At 42.2% G+C, this 20924-nt stretch overlaps 1 protein-coding gene across 4 annotated transcripts in view; it reads left to right on the top strand.

The window, feature by feature from the left end:
• Positions 1-15924: 15924 nt before the first annotated feature.
• MPHOSPH8 (M-phase phosphoprotein 8) overlaps positions 15925-20924 on the top strand; it is a 34128-nt gene continuing 29128 nt past the window's right edge. For 3 of the 4 annotated variants that reach the window (XM_069467761.1, XM_069467760.1, XM_069467762.1), the window contains exon 1: positions 15962-16231. In XM_069467761.1, coding sequence (XP_069323862.1) covers positions 16019-16231 — 213 coding nt within the window. In that variant the 5' untranslated portion in view covers positions 15962-16018. Of the gene's footprint in view, positions 16232-20924 lie in introns of all 4 variants that reach the window. The other variant, XM_069467759.1, reaches the window with a different exon arrangement.

The raw sequence follows: 20924 nt of genomic DNA, 5'->3' as shown, positions 1-20924 counted from the left end.
ACCTTGGCTCCTTCCATGTTGGGGCTTCACCACCTTCAACATGTGGCGTCATCCCCAGCAGACAAGAGGAAGAGCACTAGTCACAGAGCCCCACCCAGGTACAAAGGGGCTGGGAAATGGACTTTTTAGCCTTGTGTCCAGGGCAGGAAGACAGCTTTGATGAGCGTCTAGCCAGCCTCTGCCAGAGCCAGTTGTTCAACCTCTGGATCTGTTTCTTACTTTGACAATGAAGGGGACAGATGAGGAGGTCCTGGGCATCCTTGAACCAGCAAGCGGTTTGAAGGCCAAATGCTGGCCCTGGGATAGGAGATCTTTTAAAAACTAAAATAGACATTATTAAACAACTAGCCAGCAGTCAAGGATAAATACAACAGCAGCGTCTCACTGCTCTGCCAGCTCCTGAAATGTCAGGGTGTCCCTGTGCCAGGCCGAGGGGCGGGCAGATGCACAGCCCACTCGTCCTGCGCTAGGTTAGAAAGGGATGAGACAGTTTGCACGAGAGGCAGTGCTTACTCCTGGAGAAACAGAAGAGCTTGTATCTGACTAAGTCTCCTGCCAATAACAGTTATCAACTCTGGGTAAAATATTTAAAAACCACTCTTTGAAAGCCTGGAACATAATCCAAAACAGGCAGAAACTAGAGAGGGCACAATCTTTTTTTTTTTTTTTTTTTTTTTTTGAGACAGAGTCTCACTCTGTTGGCTGGGCTAGAGTGCCATGGTGTCAGCCTAGCTCACAGCAACCTCACACTCCTGGGCTCAAGCGATCCTCCTGCCTCAGCCTCCCGAGTAGCTGGGACTACAGGCATGCGCCACCATGCCCGGCTAGTTTTTTCTATGTATATTTTTAGTTGTCCATATAATTTCTTTCTATTTTTAGTAGAGACAGGGTCTCACTCTTGCTCAGGCTGGTCTTGAACTCCTAAACTCGAGCGATCTACCCGCCTCGGCCTCCCAGAGTGCTAGGATTACAGGCGTGAGCCACCGCGCCCGGCCGACTTGCATTTTTTAAAATAAACATGGGTTAACTTCTGAGTTCAATATATATAAGCATTCGTTTTTCAATTTTGATATGTTGTAATATAGTAAAATATCTTGATTTGGATACCTGTAGGTACCAATCACTAGAAACAATTTGACAGACTGGCATAATCAGTTATATCTGTTGTTTGCTGATGTATATTTCGGTCTACTCTTCTCAGCCTAGAAATTGGCATTTTGTCATTGTGCCGCACAGCTGCTCTGGTTATTGACAGTGGCAAGGGAGGAGCGTGCTGGGTGTACCGCTCAGTTTCCTAACTGTCAGGATAACGTGATAGGCACATGTTCCATTTTTTTATTTAAATAGGCTAATCCTAATTAGCCTTAGTAGAGTTATTACAGAGTTTGATGATCTGCTCACGTGTTATGGCTTAACAGTAGTATAATTCTTTAATGGAAATGTTACAAACAGGCACAGTTTGAGATGCAGTGTTTCCAGCAGACATAACGAGTTTTTTTCTCTTTTAGGTATAAAAGGAAGAGAACGTCTCCTGGACCTAATTGCCACATTGCTGGTGCTACAGTTTCTTAGAACCAGGTTGGAACAGGAGGGAATAGTCTTCAAATCACTGATGAAATTGGATGACGCAGCTTCCATTTCCAGGTGGCTTTAACTTCAGTATTAAGCAACTCACTTACATTTTCAACCATTTCTTAAACCTTACAAGCAGCTATAGGGGAATTGCCTCACATGTATTTACTACTTTGTAAGTATTCACAGGTAACAGCTTGCCTACAATCCCCTGAGGTAGGCAGAGCTGACGCCACATTTTTGCCTGAGGCTGCACAGGAAGACTGGGGCCCAGGGGCTTACGTGTGGCTTACACGTGTGGCTTACACGAGCCCGGCACTCCTGACTCCTGACTTGGTACTCGTCACTATAGCATGTTGATCCTGTGTGGTTTTGGAAGATCCACCATATGATTGTTGGGACCAGGCCTGTTCCCGATAATAGCAGGGCTAAGTTTCTCCTAATTTACTGTTTTGTAGTTTTAACTTCGGAACTATATGTAAATATTTTACATAGTAATTGTCTGGGTGTGGTAGCTCACCACCTGTAATCCTAGCACTCTGGGAGGTCAAGGTGGGAGGATCCCTTAAGGCCAGGGGTGAGCAACAACATAGCAAGACAACCCCTCACCCCCCAGCCCAGTCTCTACAAAAAATAGAAGAATTAGCCAGGTGTGGTGGCCTGTGCCTGCAGTCCCAGCTGCTTGGGAGGTTGAGGCAGGAGAATCACTTGAGCCCAGGAGTTTGAGGCTGCAGTGAGCTATGATGACACCACTGTACTCTAACTGGGGGACAGAGGGAGACTCTGTATCAAAAAAAAATTGTTGGCCGGGCGTGGTGGCTCACGCCTGTAATCCTAGCACTCTGGGAGGCCGAGGCGGGTGGATCGCTCAAGGTCAGGAGTTCGAGACCAGCCTGAGCAAGAGCGAGACCCCGTCTCTACTAAAAATAGAAAGAAATTATCTGGCCAACTAAAATATATATAGAAAAAATTAGCCGGGCATGGTGGTGCATGCCTGTAGTCCTAGCTACTCGGGAGGCTGAGGCAGTAGGATCGCTTGAGCCCAGGAGTTTGAGGTTGCTGTGAGCTAGGCTGACGCCATGGCACTCACTCTAGCCCGGGCAACAAAGTGAGACTCTGTCTCAAAAAAAAAAAAAAAAAAAATTGTTGCATAATAATGTATAAAGTTTAAACTCAAATAGGCCAGGCATGTTGGCTCACCCCAGTAATCCTAGCACTTTGGGAGCCTGAGATAGGGGGGTAGCTTGAGGCCAGGAGTTTGAGGCCAGCCTGGGCAACATAGTGAGACCCTGTCTCTACAAAAAAAAAGGAGGATGGTTTGAACCCAAGAGTTTGAGGTTGCAGTGAGCTGTGATTGCACTACTGCCCTCCAGCCTGGGTGATAGAACAAGGTCTAAAAAAAAAAAAAGAAAAAGAAAAAACAATGTTTAATTAAATAGATAAACAAGTAATCCATGAAAATAGGAAGCAAAATGAAACAAATCTAACTATAGATCAAGTTGGTGGCTTAACCACCCAAAGAGGAATAATTTAAGGTGATTTTAAAACATAGTACATAATCTGACTATACCTCCCCATTGGGATAGCACCTAAGGGTAAGAAGAATTACAAAGAATTCTTACTGTGAGTAATCACATTGTTAAAGCACTTCTGATTTTGTTATTTTGAAAGATAGATATTAATATTGTTAGGAACTAAGATGTATAAAATCAAAGAAGTTAAGTGAAACCTCTTCAACCCTAAACTTGAATTAGGGGAGAGAATAGAGGAACATGTTAAATGACACCGTGGACGTGCACCCAGCAACGTCTGCGATGTGGGGAAATAAGAGATAAGAGAAAAAAGCAGGGGCAGCTGGAACCTATAAGTAACCTCAAAACTTCAACCAAAGCCAGGGTAGACCTTGTTTAGATCTGGATTTGAAAACCCACTGTATTAAAAAATGATGAGGTAAGGAAAATTAAACATTACCTAGATATTTTGTGATATTAAAGAATTATTAATAACTATTTTTAAGTGACATGTTTAAAAGTAATTCTTATCCTGTGAGATACATATTTACAGGTAAAATTAAAATAAATAAGTAGACCTATTTTTAGGCTCTCACAAAGACTGATTAAATTCTTTATTCCCAATAGCATCAAACATAAAGTAGGTACTGAGAAAATTCTGAATTGAGCATTTCACTATATGTAATGTATACCTCCATGTTTTAAAAAGCAACACCTCTTTAGTTTGCCAAAACAACTCCTTGAGAAAGGTGGGAATTTATTAAATAAATATCAAGAAAAACCACTTTGAACAACTAGTGGATGAGACTAAAAACTTAGTATTTGATTTAATGGGCACATCCAACGAGGTCCTTCTTCTGTGTAGAGTTTTCTCAACTCTGATAGCCGTTAGAACAAGGATTAACTTCCAACCTGCTTTTTTTTTTTTTTTTTTTTTTTTTGAGACAGTGTCTCACTCTGTTGCCCGGACTAGAGTGCCATGGCGTCAAGCTCACAGCAACCTCAAACTCCTAGACTTAAGTGATCCTTCTGCCGCAGCCTCCCGAGTAGCTGGGACTACAGGCATGCACCACCATGCCTGGCTAATTTTTTTCTATATATATAAGTTTAGCTGTCCAGATCATTCCTTCTATTTTTAGTAGAGATGGGGTCTCCCTCTTGCTCAGGCTGGTCTCAAACTCCTGACCTTGAGCGATCCTCCCACCTCGGCCTCCCAGAGTGCTGGGATTACAGGTGTGAGCCATCGCGCCCGGCCTGACAGTGTTGAATATTCAGTTGTGTCCACATCATTTTGTGGACACAAACTTGATGTTTATATGTTACGCATGTTTTACTAGTAAGTTGTTCCTGGTTTATGTTACACAAGTAAGTGTACGCCAGTTCCACAGGGGACTCTCCAGGATTCTGCAAGTCCCTGATCAAGCTGAGAAATCCCGGTACAATGAAAAGGAGAGAGAAACTGCAGCCTAATTTGTAAAGTAGTGCTCGGGCTTGTGCCTGAAGAAGAGTGGATTTAGATCCAGAAGAGTGGACAGGGGACAACAATAAACAAGTATATAGAGGCTGGGAGCAGCTTGAGTTGTCCTGGAGGCGGCACATGGAAGCCGGGGAGTGATTTCACTTGGCAATGCAGAGAGTAAGCTCAAGCAGTCAGACCGGTAGAAAGAACGTTTTTAAGATGTCAAGGAGAACTGCTTTTATTAACATCTTGACTGCCACACTAGAAAAAAAAAGTTTTTCCTTGGGGCCACGGTGTTTTATTGTGAAAATAGAATAAAAACTTCAAAAACAACGATCCTTTCTAATTTAATGAAAAATTTGTTATTTTTTTTTATCATTTTCTGTGCATGAGTGATATGTAACTTGAAAAATAGTTCACTCGGCTTCCAGGGTAAAGAGACACTGTGAGTTACATATGCTTCACGAAGCCCCGGGCTCAAAACTAAATACAACTCACACGGCAGTTAATGTGTTAATTATCTTCATTTTTGACAGAATCATTTTGTCCAGTATAATGTGATAGATTTAGTACCTCATTACCTTTCACATGTAATTATATTCTAAAATCAAGGGAAACATTCTCTTTAACCTAGGAATATTCCCTGGGATTTCGAGGCAATAAAGAAAGCGAATGAATGGGTAAGAAGAACCGAGGGACAGTACCCGTCTATCTGCCCACGGCTGGAACTGGGTAAAGACTGGGACTCTGCCACCAAGCAGCTGCTGGGACTTCAGCCCGTGAACACCACCTCTCCTCTTCACAGAGTCCTTCGTTACAGTCAAGGCTGAACCGAATGAAACTGGATTTGGATTTTAAGCTTTTCTCATGCTTCTGTGTAGAAAAATAATCAAATGTTCATAAATGCCTGTCGTGAAATTTAATTATGATTTTATTTAGTGTAGCAGTCAGTCCCTTTAAGGTAAATGGAAGCAGAACGGATTTTTAACCAACTAACAAGCAATAATAAAATGAAAATTACAATGTCACAGTTTTTTGTGTTTCCGAGTTTTAAGGTGATGAGAGACATGTGTGGCTGGTCGTTGGGGCTCGTTCCTGTGTCCGGTTCAGGGTCTTGTGGAAAGCCCCCGCTCAGATGAGCAGGCTGGGAAGCAGCAGGGCCTCTGGCCGATTCGAGATCCTGGCACTGCCTGTCTCCAGGGCCGCGGAGCAGACTCCCCGGTGTGGCTCCTGGGTCTGCAGGTGCCTGGATCCACTTCCCATCACTTAGAGAAACTAGCTGTCCCAAGCAGTTCTTTCACAGATCTTGCTTTTGGTGTTGCATATAAAAACTCATCGCCAGACCCAAGGTCATCTAGCTTGTCTGCTATGTTATCTTGTAGAAGTTTTCTAGTTTTGCATTTTACGTTCAGGTCTATGATCATTTTGAGTTGCATTTTGTGAAAGGTGTGAGGTCGCTTTCCACTCACACAGCCCTTTGCCGGCCTTCGCCCCTCTACCTCTGTGTAAAACCAGATTGATTTCTTTGACTTTCTTGTCTTTTGGCTACACTCCTGCCTGTTCTCATTGCTGCCATTCCCCAGATGCCCAGGACCTCCCTCAGTCGTGTGTTTAGGGGTTGTCCTGCCTTCATCTGCAGTGACTTCCCATCTCCTGAGGTATGCCCTGCTTAGTGCCCTGGGCTGTCGCTACTAACCTTTTTTTTTTTTTTTTTTTTTTGAGACAGAGTCTCGCTTTGTTGCCTGGGCTAGAGTGAGTGCCGTGGCGTCAGCCTAGCTCACAGCAACCTCAAACTCCTGGGCTCAAGCGATCCTCCTGCCTCAGCCTCCCGAGTAGCTGGGACTACAGGCATGCGCCACCATGCCCGGCTAATTTTTTCTATATATATTTTAGTTGGCCGCTACTAACCTTTTTTAAGTTCTGTTTATTGTGATCTAAATATGAGCATTGAAATTAAATAAAGGAAAAAGTGAAGAGTTCTTGCCTGTATTTGGAAACATTCCTTTTTTTCTTTTTTCTTTTCTTTTCTTTTTTTTTTTTTAATATAAAAAGATTTACAGCAACCTCAAACTCCTGGGCTCAGGCAATCCTCCTGCCTCAGCCTCCCGAGTAGCTGGGACTACAGGCATGCGCCACCATGCCCGGCTAATTTTTTCTATATATATATTTAGCTGTCTATATAATTTCTTTCTATTTTTAGTAGAGATGGGGTCTTGCTCTTGCTCAGGCTGGTCTCAAACTCCTGAGCTCAAACGATCCGCCCACCTCGGCCTCCCAGAGTGCTAGGATTACAGGCGTGAGCCACTGCGCCCAGCCGGAAACATTCCTTTCACTAGATAAAAAGCAGAAAGACAAAGTCAGAGAACTCTGTCTGGGTCTTATATGAAGAAATAAACCCACTGAAGGAGGGTTTATTGATCTCCTTATTTTAAGTTAGTATCAGCATAAGGAAGAAGAAACCAGGAAAAATTACTTCTGCAGTGCTAGATAGAGAGGAGCAGGGTGACAGGGCATCTCACGACAGCTGCAGCATAGACCAGTCAGGCAGATGCTGCCTGCCCAATCAGAAGGGACGCCAGTGGTAAGTATGTTTATGCTTTTATCTTTCAAATGCTATACCAGAATTAAAAGTGATTTATACGTTAACATTACAGTACTATGTGATTCTATATTTGTCTGTTTATTTACCTTCACCAGAGAGCTTCATATACTATTTTCATATGTTTTCATATTGCTCTCCCTTTAGTATTATTTCTTGTAGGGCAGGTCTAGTGGTCTGACGACTCCCTCAGATTTTGTTTATCTGGGAAAGTCTTAATTTCTCCTTCATTTTTGAATGAAAGTTTTACCAGCTATAATATTCTTGGTCAGCAAAGATTTGTTTTCTGTTGTTGTTTTGAAATCATTTTAAATATATAATCCTGCTCTCCTGTGGCCTGTAGGGTTTCTGCTGAAAAAAATCTGCTGGTAATCTTATAGGAGCTCCTTTGTATGTGTTGGGTCTCTTTTTTTCTTGCTGCTTTCAAGATTCTCTTTGCAATTTTGACAATATGTGATTATTATGTGTCTCCATATGGGTCTCCTACTTGGAGTTCGTTGAGCTTTTTGAATTTCTATGTCCATTTCTTTACTCAAACTTGTGAAGTTTTTGGACATTATTTCTTCAAGTAGGCTCCTGACCTTTTCTCTCTTTGTTCTCTTTCCGGGATTTTCAAAATGCATATATTGTCCCACTTGATAGTGTCCCATAAGCTCCTTAGGCTCTCCCTACTTCTCTTCATTCTGTTTTCTTTTTCTTCTTCTGCCTCAATAATTTCAAATGACCTATCTTCAACTTTGCTGACTCTTTCTTTTACTTAGTCAAATCCGAACCCCTCTAATAAATTTTTCCATTCAGTTATTATATTCTTCAGCTCCAGAATTTCTGTTTAGTTCTTTTTTATAGTTTCTATTTGTTGATAGTCTCATTTTGTGCATGCATTGTTTTCATGATTTTGTTTAGTTGTTTGTGTTCTGTTTTAGCTCATTGAGCATCTTTAAGATGGTAATTTTTACACTTGATCTTAGCCAAAAGTCCGAGAAGCAATATGGTTATTTTAAATTCTTTGTCAGGTAATTCATAGATCTTCATCTCTTCAGGCTCAGTTTCTGAAGTTTTATTTTGTTCCTTTGATTGGGCCACATTTCCCCATTTTTTTGTACGCTTTGTCACCTTTTTTAAGCTTTGGGCATGTCAAACTGGTTTTGTATAAGGGAAGACTTTCACCAATCAACCTGGCTAGAGATTTTGGGGATTTTTCAAACCTTTTCTGGTGATACATCTTATCTGGGCTTGTTTCTGTAATTTCCCAGTTAAAGAGGTTTACTTGCTTCTTATCTGGAGTCTGTAATCTCTTGCTGCCCCTGGTATCTGTCTGTCTGTCTGACTACAGTCTCTGTGTTGCCATAACAAGCTGTGGTGCAAACCTTGATTCTTAGTGACCCCAACCTGGCATCAAAACCTCTGTTGTCATCAGCACTCCAAGTCAGAAGAGACAGAAACCTGCCCCTTAGGCAAGTCCCTGAAGAGCCTGAACACTGGACTCATGGTGCCTTCTTCTCTTTCCCTCTTGAGGGAGAAGATAGGAGTTGGGATTTTTTTCCTAATCACACTACAGCATCCCAGGGAGGGGAAGTGGCTGGGGTAACAAAGAATCTCTCCTTGACCAAACTTTTGTCAGGTTCCTCTGAACCCTTTTTGCAACTAAGCCTTGACATTTGGGCTTCTGTGTTCATCACAAAACCGCATCTTGAAGTTTTAGCAAGAATCCTGCTAAATCAGTTTATCAGGAATCTTCCACTCTTGATATCTGATCACCCTCGATTTCTGATCAAATTCTTTGGGCTGTGTGGATTTCTGATCAAATTCTTTGGGCTGGGTGTGGTGGCTCACACCTGTAATCCCAGCATTTTGGGAGGCTGAGGCAGGAGAATCCCTTGTGGCCAGGAGTTCGAGACATGCCTGGGCAACATAGTGAGACCCTGTCTCTACAAAAAAAATTCCTCATCCTCCACCATCCCCTAGGCAATATCTGATCACCCTGGCCTGTCTTTAGCAAGAATCCTGTCAAATCAGTTTCATCAGAATCTCCCCCTGCCCTTGATGTTTCCTCTTAGTAATTTTCTGTCCACTCATACTGTCCCCCTACTCCTTGTCTATGAATCCCTCCTTGTCCTTCCTCTAGACAATTATCCTAGCTTTTCTTTGACAACGGGAGATAAAATGCCACACATTTTCCTACCTGCTTCAACGCATCTCTTCTTGGCTTTGTGCACCTCTGGGTGTTGCTGCCCAACCAGCCTCATTTTCCCCCTGCCCAAGCAGCAGCCAATATGCTGAGTCAGCAGGTTTTACAGCTGAGAAAGAGTCTTTATTGACATAGCGCTAAGCGGAGGACAGAAATTTCTCAAATCTGCCTCCCCAAGAACTTGAGAGAGGGTTTTTAAGGGCAGTTTGGCAGGCAAGGGATTAGGCAATTAGGTTTGTTAATTGGGGCAAAATTATAGGGATGTAGAAATCATTTTCTTGTGTTGTTTCAGTCCCTGGGGTCACAATTCCAGTTGAGTCGATTTCTTCGTCTGGGCCTCGGGTCTGGGTGAGCCAAGCGATCCACTGGAATGAGGGGCCTGGAAGAACTACCTTTAGGTTTTGAAAAGGTGATGTTATCTATGGAGAAAGTTAAGAATCTCTATGGACACCAGCTATGGGGAAAGTTAAGAGTCTTTATGACCACCTACAGGGGGACAGTTACTAATTATTATCATTATTTTTTAGCTAGGCCTGTGCACTATTTTAGCTAGGTCCTTACCACAGTTCTTGCCTTGCACCCCATTATTGAAGGGCAGTTTCATGGGAGCCGCAGCCTCTCATCTGGAGTTCTCAGAAAGGCAAACTTGTCCATATGTTGTTGTTAAGCTGGTGTTTCCATGGCGGACGAGGGCCTGGGCTTCCTATTCTGCCGTCTCGCTTACGTCCCTCAGCACTGTTACTTCGAAGTATGTCGCGGCTGGACTTGTGATCTTCCCTGAAACCTGCTTTCCCAGAGTGTTCCTTCTCCAGTGACACAGCGACACCGTGCTCCCATCCAGTACTCAAACTGGAAGCTTAGGAATTATCCTGGACTGTGTCCTCTCCCCCGCATCAAATTATTAGCCAAATATTCTTGATTTTGCTTCAGAAATAGCTATCAAACCTACCCATTTCTCTTTACTTCTATACAACACCATCCCTTTTTATCTGAATGATTATAACAGTCTCCTAAATGGCCTTCCTGCCTCTACTCTGACCCCTGCAATCTAGTCTCCCAACTGTAGGTAGAGTGATTCTCCTCAAGTGCATATATGGCCCTGTTATTCTGCCACTTAAAACCTTTCAGCAGCTCTCCACTGTCTTGGGGATAAATTCCAATCTCTTTTAAAAGGTTTACAAGACCCCTATTGTTTAAAAGTCTCTGATCACCCCTCCAACCTCACACAACAAAGAATTATCTGGCCCAAAATGTCAATAGTGCTGAAGTTGAGAAACCCAGTCCTAGAGGATGGGCTCACAAAATAAAAGAGTCAGCCAAGAAAGAGGAAGAAATGGAATCCAAAAAACCAAGAGATCCAACATGAGGCAAAAGAAATCCCCCAGACTTATACATTATAATTTAACATAAATGATCAACACCAAGTTATTCCTGCTGCTGTTGGACTTCTTAGGCCGTGGAGGCTGCCATGTTGCCTGACAGTGGTCTTTTCTCCTTCAGTGTTCCTAATAGGTAGGTTATTCCTGTGCCCACTGTCAATTGTAAGGAGGCAGCCTGAAAATGATATTGTGGGATTGCTGTCAGCTTTAGCCTTGGACCTGGTCCAGAGAGGGACAAGCTTCATGTGCTCTCAAAGCCACAGTATGACGTAGTCAGATGGGACTGAGAGTTCCTCACATAGAAAATTTGGTCCTGCTTAAGCGGATTTTAAAAAAATGGGATTTAGGGAATTACCTGTGAGCTGTTCCTGCCCCTGGAATCGTGCATTTCAGTTCCCTGTTAGGAGGGTGGTTTGGGAAAGGCTAGTCTGAGCTCCACACTAGTCTAGGAGTCCAACCACTGGACTGATGAGGGCCTTCTTCACACCTTGGAGAAGCAGGCTTTTTGTAACTCCAGCTGGCTGTTCTACTAGACCTAGAACAGATGACTGGGACAGTGGAAAGTTATCTCAGCCAATTGCATGACTCTGTCCTTGCAAAAATAAAAATAAATTAACCAGGAATTTATCAGAGTGGTGTTGGAGTCTAGAAAAAGAACAACATAATAAACCTAAAGAAATTAATAAGCAGGAATAATGAAGATAAAACAAATTAATGAATTTAAAAAACAAAGGAAAAAGTCAAACAGCAATAGATTGCTAAGGAAAACCAAGGGCTTGATCTTCAAAAAAAAAAAAAAAAGACAGACAAACCCTTGGCAAACCTGCACAAGAAAGAACTAAAAAAACACAAATATAACATCAGAAATGAGGAAGGGGGAAATACATACATGGATGTGATTAAAAGAACTATGAGAGAATTCCATATATAACTTCATGCCCATGAATTTCAAAATCTCAGGTAAATGAACAGTTTTCTGGGAAAATATGTAAATTACCAGATCAAGATGTTAAAAGCCTGAATAGCTTAGTGATCTGTAGGGGAAGCACTCCACCATGGCCCCTAGCCACCTTGTGCTATCACCGTAGGCCACACAGGCAAAGGCTTGGACCACAGCTACTGTGAACCTTGTGATCCCCTGGAACACAAGAGGATGACAGCTTTAGAGGAGCTGCCCCAGGCCTTCTCCCACCTGCCTCCCCACACGCCCTTGGCAGGCTGTCAGGAGAGAGTTTCTCATGGCTGTCCAGTTCTGATGAGGTCTGAAGCTCAGACTACAAATCCTCAAAGCTACAGTCTAGCACTGGACCCTCAGCAACAGGGTGTCTGACAACTCATGTCATAATAATCTAGATCTTTTTGTTTCCATGTCCTTTTTGGGGTGTGGGACAAGGACCAGGGGGAGCTGGCATCTTAGACTACTCTTCCTTTTGCTGCTTATATACGTAATAAACCATCGAAATCTAAAGAGGGCTCGTTATATCTTTATTGGCTGAATCTGTCAGGTCTTGGCCTTGCCTGCTGTGTGCTGGACATAATCACAGCAGATGGGCTGTCTTTTCTTGGTTTACTAGATTAAGGGATTTAAAAGATTGATAGAGCCCAGTGGCAAAGAGAGCATGGGTAAACACATAATTCCTTACATTGTTGCTGGAAACAAATACAGTTGGCCCTCCCACGGCAGATCAAAAATGTAGTTAGTCCTATGATGCTTGCATCTGTACTGAACATGCACAGACTTCGTTTTCTTGTCATTATTCCCTAAACAATACAGTATAGCAACTATTTACATAGCATTTACATTGTATTCGGTCATATAATCTACAGATGATTTAAATTATATGGTAGGATGTGTGTAAGTTATACGCAAATACTATGTACGCCATTTTATGTCAGGACTTGAGCGTCCGTACGTTTTGGTATCTACAGGAGTGCTGGAACCAATCCCCTGTGGTTACCAAGGGACAGCTGTATTGGTAAAACAAAATTTGGCAATATCTATTGCCTTAGTCTAATGTCTTAGTGTGTTTTCTGTTGCTTATAATAGAATATCTGAAACTGGGTAATTTTTATTTATTTATTTATTTATTTATTTGCCACTCATGAAACTGGGTAATTTATAAAGAAATGAAATTGATTTCTTATAGTTCTGGAGGGTAGGAAGTCCAACGTTGAGGGAAGGGCACCTGGTGAGAGCCTTCTTACCGGTAGGGACTTTCTGCAGAGTCCTGAGGTGGCGCAGGGCATCACATGGCCAGGGGGCTGGGTGCTAGCTCAGGTTTCTCTTCCTCTTCATATAAAGCCACGAGTCCTACTCCTGTGATGACCCATTAATCCATTAACCCATTAATCTATGAATGGATTAATCCATTAATGAAGGCAGAGCCCTCATTACCCAATCACCTGTTAAAGCCCCCACCTCTCAATACTACCACATTGGGGATTAAGTTTCAACATGAGTTTAGATAGGGACAGACATTTAAGCCATAGCATCTATCAAAATATAAATCACTACCCTCTTTGACCTATAAATTCCACTAATAGAAATTCTACTTTTAGAAATTTATCTTAGAGGAATATGTAAACACACATATGCTATATATATATTAATATATGCATATATGTATATATTGCAACTGTAAAACAATATACCGTAGAGCTCATTTAAAAAATGTTTATATGGCTGTTTATATATGTATGGGATACAAACTTGTGATGTCATATTACAAACTGGTTACCTTTGATAAATAGGAACTTTATTTCTATTTTATGTATTTTTAAATTAATTGAACAACTTTTGCCATGAATATATGTATTAAAATTATTTTATTTCAAAGATACATAAAAGCAGAGAATAGTTTAAGGAACCTATCAAGATTTAAAATATTTAAAATATATTGCCATGTTTTTCATCTCAAGTTTTTATAACCCTAAAACAGTCTTCTCTTGCTTCTTCTTTTGCCTTTTTTTTTGAGACAGAGTCTCACTCTGTTGCCCGGGCTAGAGTGCCGTGGCATCAGCCTAGCTCACAGCAACCTCACACTCCTGAACTCAAGTGATCCTTCTGCCTCAGCCTCCCGAGTAGCTGGGACTACAGGCACGTGCCACCATGCCCGGCTAATTTTTTGTATAATAGTTTTAGTTGTCCAGCTAATTTCTTCCTATTTTTAGTAGAGACGGGGTCTGGCTCTTGCTCAGGCTGGTCTCGAACTCCTGAGCTCAAACCATCCGCCCACCTCGGCCTCCCAGAGTGCTAGGATTATAGGCATGAGCCACTATGCCCAGCCTTCTTTTTCCTTTGACTTGAAGAAACAGGGTCAGTTGTCCTACCAGATATCCCACATTCTGGATTTGTCAGACTGTCTCCTTTTCCTCTTTCCCCTTTACTCCTGCAACTGGAAATTAGATCTAAATGCCTGAGTAGATTAAGGATCAACATTTTTGTTAACAGGAGGCATATAGTCTGGTTGTTCTACTTGTAGTAATGCTAACATTCATCAGTGGGGTTTACAGTGTGAAGCTGGGTTTCCCCTCCAACCAATAAATAATGAGTGAATACCCAGTTCCTCATCAACCTTTCATTTAATGGCTTTGTTCTCTGGCTCGTTTTCATGCAATATTATGATTTTCTAACTTTTAAAAAATACTTATTATCTGGAATTCTTCTGTAAAAATGAGCTTTCCTCCATCAACTAATTATTATTTGGTTACAATATTTTTACAAAGTTATTTAAAATCTCTACATAAATATAATTGTCAGAATTGTTGTGTCTTCCTCTATAGACTGAGTGGTCCCAGGTAGGTGGAGGCTATGTTCTATTGATCTTTGTATTACTATTCTTAATGCCTAATATAGTGATGGTACATAGCATGCATTTTTTTTTTTTTTGAGACAGAGTCTCACTCTGTTGCCCAGGCTAGCGTGAGTGCCGTGGCGTCAGCCTAGCTCACAGCAACCTCAAACTCCTGGGCTTAAGCGATCCTACTGCCTCAGCCTCCCGAGTATCTGGGACTACAGGCATGTGCCACCATGCCCGGCTAATTTTTTCTATATATATATTTAGCTGTCTATATAATTTCTTTCTATTTTTAGTAGAGATGGGGTCTCGCTCTTGCTCAGGCTGGTCTCGAACTCCTGAGCTCAAACGATCCGCCCACCTCGGCCTCCCAGAGTGCTAGGATTACAGGCGTGAGCCACCGCGCCCAGCCCATAGCATGCATTTAATAAGTCAAACAAATAATAAATCATTGAGCCAACTTAAAGATCTGGTGATCCTCTCTGAAGAGATTTGCTGGATCATAGATTATTCTTTAGTTAAACCTCAGAGATTTGGTAATGAGGCCCATCTTGTAATTAAGTTCGCCATTCAAAGCAACAAAAACAAAAAGCTCACTGCCATAAAGACTTCAGTTGCATATGTGAAATTCAAAGTGAGAAAAATATATTACCCTTATGTGGATTTTCCTAGTAGGATTTTGCAAAGAGGAGTCCCTGTATATCAAAACAAAACAAAACAAAACAAAGATGTATGAAGCTACAAAGCATTCGTTTTCCAAGTTCTAGTAGTGCCTTTTGGTTTTTTGGTTGAAAATATAGGAGAAGAACGCGATGAAAGGATTTGTTCCTTTCATCGCGTTCTTCTCCTCTTTGGCGACCAGGCTATAGTGCAGTGGTGTGATCATAGCTCACGGTAGCCTCAAACTCCTGGGCTCAAGGGATCCTCCCAACTCCGCCTCCCCAATTGCTGGGATTCCAGGAGTGCATTTCCTTATCTTTAAACAATATCTATTAAAATATAACAGCGGTATGAGTTATATTTGATTGGATCATTCACATGGCATGGGAGAGGAAACCTGCAGCCTTGAGGCCGAAGGATTTCCTGAGCATCTGTTCTGCTCGGCTGGGGCTTGGGCAGCAGCAAAGTCCCTTTCCTAGAAAGTCCTCGGCTCTGCCCCGCCAGCGTCCTCCCGGCGCCGCCCTCCTGCTGCCCAAGGTCCGCGCGGCGGCGGCAGCGGCCTCGCCCATTCCGCCCCAGGACCCCTTCCGCCCCGCCCGCAGACCGCGTTCTTCCGCCCTGGGCGCCACCCCACGCCCCGCCCACCTGCTTCCCGTGGGCTCCGCGGGGCTTCTGCGCGCCCGCCTTTACGTGATTGGTTGCTGGACGTGTCACTCCAGGGCCCAGAGCCCGCCATTGGCCGGCTTTCGTCACGCCGCCGAAGTGGATTAAGGCCGAGCGCGGAGCGCGAGGAGCTGCTGGGTGTGTGTCGCAGCCAGTTTCCCTCGGCGGTTTGCTGAGCTCCTACGCTACCATGGAGCCGGCTGTGGAGGGAGCGAGCGCGACCGCAGTTCCTGTGTCAGGTGCCCACACCAGTGATGACTCCCCCGAAGTCGAAAAAGGAGTCGGAGCAGCGGTTGAGAAGAAGGACGCCGCCGCGAAAGGAGCGGAGCCCGTTGGGGACAGCGAGGAGGACGGAGAGAATGTGTTCGAGGTGGAGAAGATCCTGGACATGAAGATCGAGGGAGTACGTGGGGGCAGGGGCTGTGTTCGCGGGGAGAAGGTCGGGCCGTGGAGACCGAGCGGGTCCGTGGGGTGCGGCGCGCCCGCCGCCACAGGGCAGGGCAGGAGCCGAAGCGCCGGTGTGTGCGGACACAAAGCGTGAGCAGGGAGGAACGTGAGAGCCGAACGTTAGCGGGCGAAATCGGGGGAGAAGCGGAGTGACATTTTCGGACGGACTCTTTAGGGCCCTGTGTGTGAAGGATGCTTCAACAGGTTTTAGAGAATTGATTTGGCCGGAGAGATGAAGCAGTTTAGGACATGGTGTGTGGCTGTCAGAAGGGTGCAGACACCTGGGGAAGGGCCTCTGTGGTCATCAGTGTTTGGGTACGTGATGGGGGCCGCTACGCTATGCCGGGAAGGAGCGATAGGATAGCGAAATAATGCTTCTCTTCGTAGTCCATTGTCCACGCCATAGTTCCAGTGTTTTCTAAACCCGTGATCGAGTCTCTGGTTTAAAATCTTAAGGAATTCCCATTAGCCCTCTGAATGGAATCCCGATCTCACTCAAGGGGGTGGCACTTAAAAGCCTTCAAAACCTGGGCGGTATCGTTGCTCTCAGCCCTGTGCGTTGTAAGGGTTGTAGCCTCACGGCGGCACCTGAGATTGCTCATCCCACATGCGCGCCTGGGCACTCAGCTGTTCTCCCCGCCTGAACCGTTGTCTTCCCTGCCGTTGTGGTGAAATCCTACTCAGTTTTTAAGGCCTCAGGGTCCATTTCTCTGGGGAAAGCCTTTTTTGACCCTGATTCCTGGAGAGTGAGGCGCTTTCTCGTCTCTGTCCCTATTCCACTTCGTAAGACCTCCGTGCAGGCATTGAAGACATTGTTTGTGTGTGTTTGTCCTGCTAGCTTGTGGACTCCTTTAAGCGGCGGAGGTGGAGGAGGGAGCATGGACAATTGGAAAATAATGTTTTAATAGGTAGATGACCAGAGGGCCCGTGCAGTGGGCGGTCTCTGTGTTGTATTCTTTTTATTGTCTGTTATTTCCCATTTGTCATATGCCACTTTGTGTTAATTTTTTTGTGCATTCATTTGGCACTTTTTTTTTTAATCAACTACTGTGTGCCAGATGCTGTGTTAGGTCCTCACAATATAGAGATTAATTGAAGCCTACACAGTTGCAGACACTGGAGAGTTATCTTGACCAGGGAAATAATTGAAATCCAGTGTCACTAATATTGTTATTTGCAGTCCAGCAAAGACAGAAATGTGTTTACGTATAATTTCTCCAGATATATCGTAAGCACCTTGAGGTGAGAGGAGAAGCCAGTCATAGACTGTTTTGTATTGCCTGCATTTAACACGGTGCTTGGCACGTAGAAGATATTTAGAAAATGTTTGTGTAGGTGGGTAATATCTTTAGGGTTAAGATGATTCACCCATTCGTACAGTGTTTAATTTTGCCTCAAACAATTGTAGGCACTGTAGGCCTTGTGTTTTAGTCTAAAGGTTGATGAAACTAAGAAACTTAAATGTGTAAGGCAGTTAGGCTTTAGTGATATAAGGTTGAGTTAAAATTCTAGTTCTTGGATTTTTAGGTGCTCTTATTAACTAAATGGTTCGTAAGGCGGAAGGTATTATCAGTTCATAAGAACACAGCTGTGGCAGTTTTCTTTACTAGCTACTGAGTGAGCCAGCTAGTTGGTCTGCCATCTAGTCATTCACAAACGTAAGGGTTCTGATAGTGGTTTGTTAGGCTTCCTCATAGTCTAAGGGTTTAAAATTAATCAGAAAAACTTGAAATTGACTCACTTTTTACTAATTTATGTATTTCTTGATTGCTAACTTATGTATGAGTAACTGGCCTAAAAACTATGGAAATACATACATACACCATTCTAATACATACATTATTATTTATAATTTATTTAGGGTGATAGAATAAGCAAAAAATTAAATTCCAGTACTGCATATTGCTTAATTTCCAAATATTTGAGGGTGTTATATTTATCCTTTTAAAAATGATTTCTAGGTTAATTGTGTTTTGGTCAGAGGATGTTCTCTATATTATGGTCTTTGAAATTTGTGAAAACACGCTTTATGATCTAGCATATGGTCATTTCTGGTAAATACTTCATGTGCATTTAAAAATAGATCTCTAATTGTTTAGTGAAATTGGTCAAATAGGTCAAGTTTGCTAACTGTGCTGTGCTGTTGAGATTGTGCTTTGTGGGGTTTTTTTTTTTGGCTTGATTTTATTTTCTATGTGTTTTCCTGGAGAGATGTGTTTAAATGTCCTGTTTTGATTTAGTCCTTTTTCCCTTTGTAATTATATAATTTGTGCTATATATACTTGTTTTGAGTTTTACTTTGGAATTATTAAATCTTTCCAGTGCATTTAACTTTTGTGGGGTGGGGAGGTGGTGTTTTTAATCCAGGCTAATTTTTCTACTTCATAATCCTAATATTGATTGTTGTAACTATCATTTTTTAACTGTGATTCTTGTTAGAGTTATACTAAATTTTTACTTCTGTTATAAACATACTTCTAGAAAGGATAATAGTCTGTAACCTCTGTGTACAGTGGAGAGCTGCTTGAGCTCTTGTTCTACTAAGGAGGTTTTAGGAAAAACCCAAACTGCTAATATTCAATAGAAGTCCATTGAAATGCTTAATTACAGTTGTGCATTTTTATTAACATTTCATATTGATAATGCATTCAGACCCACTGGCCTTGATTTCTTTTTCTTTGAGAGACTGAGTCTCACTCTGATGCCCAGGCTGGAGTGCAGGGGTGTGATCATAGTGCACTGCAGCCTCAGACTCCTGTCCCAGCCTCCCCAGTAGCTAGGACTACAGGTGTGGGCCATCACAGCCAGCTAATTTTTAAAATTTGTTGTAGAGATGAGATCTCACTATGTTGCTCAGAGTGGTCTTGAACTCCTGGCCTCAAGTGATCCTCCCATCTTGGCCTCTCAAAGTGCTGGTATTATACGTGTGAGCCACCAGGCATGGCTGGTTTTTTTTTTTTTTTTTTTTTAACAAAAATTTTAAGCTAATTATCTAGTGTATGTGATCTGATATGATAGTAGGAGTATGTCCTGCCTTTTACCTTGGTTCACTGATTAAAGGAAAACTTTGGCTATCAAGAAAATAGACTATTTCTGGAACTTTGAAGACATGTTTATAAATTCCAGGCTGTTGTGAAATTTCCTAATATTTGGCAAACCCCTGGACAATATTTGGATCTACACAACTCCTATAAAAGGACGTCTAACAGGGATTTCATTTGTTTTTGTATACTGCTATGCCTAAAGGACCCAAAAAGTTCCTGACACATAGTGACCACATTCAATAAATATTTACTGAATAAATGAAGCAAAACTGCTGAAATAAAGGCTGATAACCATTATCAGTAATTTAAATCTGGAGCTAGAATTGGGATATGCTTCTTCATACTTGAGAATGTTAATACCCTGATTCTTGTATTCTTGTTGATTAAATCAAATTTCGTTGGTGACTGGCCTTAAATTTATGACACTGTTAACATAGAAGTAAAGTTTACTGTTGTATCCACTGCTCGATTTTTTTTTTTTTTTTTTTTTTTTTTTTTGAGACAGTCTCCCTCTGTTGCCCAGGTTAGAGTGCAGTGGCATCATGGAACCTGAAACTCCTGGGCTCAAGCGATCCTCCTGCCTCAGCCTCCCAAGTAGCTGGGACTGCAGGCTCGAGCCACCATGCCTGGCTAGTTTTTCTATTTTTAGTAGAGACGAGGTCTCACTCTTGCTCAGGCTGGTCTCAAACTCCTAACCTGAAGCAATCCTCCTGTCTCTGTCTCCCAGAGTACTAAGATTACAGGCTTGAGCCACCGTACCCAGCCACCACTACTTTTTATTATTATTATTATTATTATCGGAAAAGTTGCAAGAATTTTATAGAGTCTCATATACTTTCACCCAGATTCCCTAGTTGTCAAATCATTTATCATAATTGCTTTATCTTTTGTTCTTTTCATATACATTTTTTTCTCGACCCATTTGAAAGTAAAGTGTTTTCTTTATTAGTCAATAAATTTAATGATTACAGCAAATACAAAATTGTTTTGTAAATGACTGTTGGTTGATAATTGACTTAGTAAATAGTGTTTTTTAAAAGCTGTATTGAATAACAAATTTACTGTTATTTTTATGCACACACATATACAAGGATCATTTGTTCCCATGACCTGTCGTTGATAAAATAGCATATTCCCTCACCCTACTGTAATGACATAACCCTTTATATGATAGTTCTACCAAGACCAAGCATGTTGCTTTTAGGCAGTTGTGCATGCTATTGACTAAGATTTCTTTTCTTTCCCCCCATTCATGCATGCTGTCTCACCTTTGTTTAATTTCTTCAATTTTAACTGCACCTTTATAGCAGCTCTTTTAAAGTTGTATATAATAGTAGTTTTCTTTTTGTATACTATTTTGTTAAAAAGAATATGCATATATTCTCAACTAACATAATCACTGTCTTCCCAGTTAATGTAGCTAAGCCATAAAAGTATATTGATGTCCCCTTAACTATTATTTTAAGGATGTTCAGAATTATCTTTAAAAGTAAAGATTTTAAGTCTGCTCTTTTCTCATTATTTCTTAGTTTCTAATCCTACTAAATGCTGATACTGGGTCTTTCTACAGATGGCTGAGTGAAGGGCAGTTTGGGTATGACTGAA

This window comes from Eulemur rufifrons, chromosome 4 (genome assembly GCF_041146395.1).
Source record: "Eulemur rufifrons isolate Redbay chromosome 4, OSU_ERuf_1, whole genome shotgun sequence".
Classification (NCBI taxonomy): Eukaryota; Metazoa; Chordata; class Mammalia; order Primates; family Lemuridae; genus Eulemur; species Eulemur rufifrons.
Note: the sequence above shows the minus strand (reverse complement) of the source record. Positions and strands in the feature narration are given on the sequence as shown.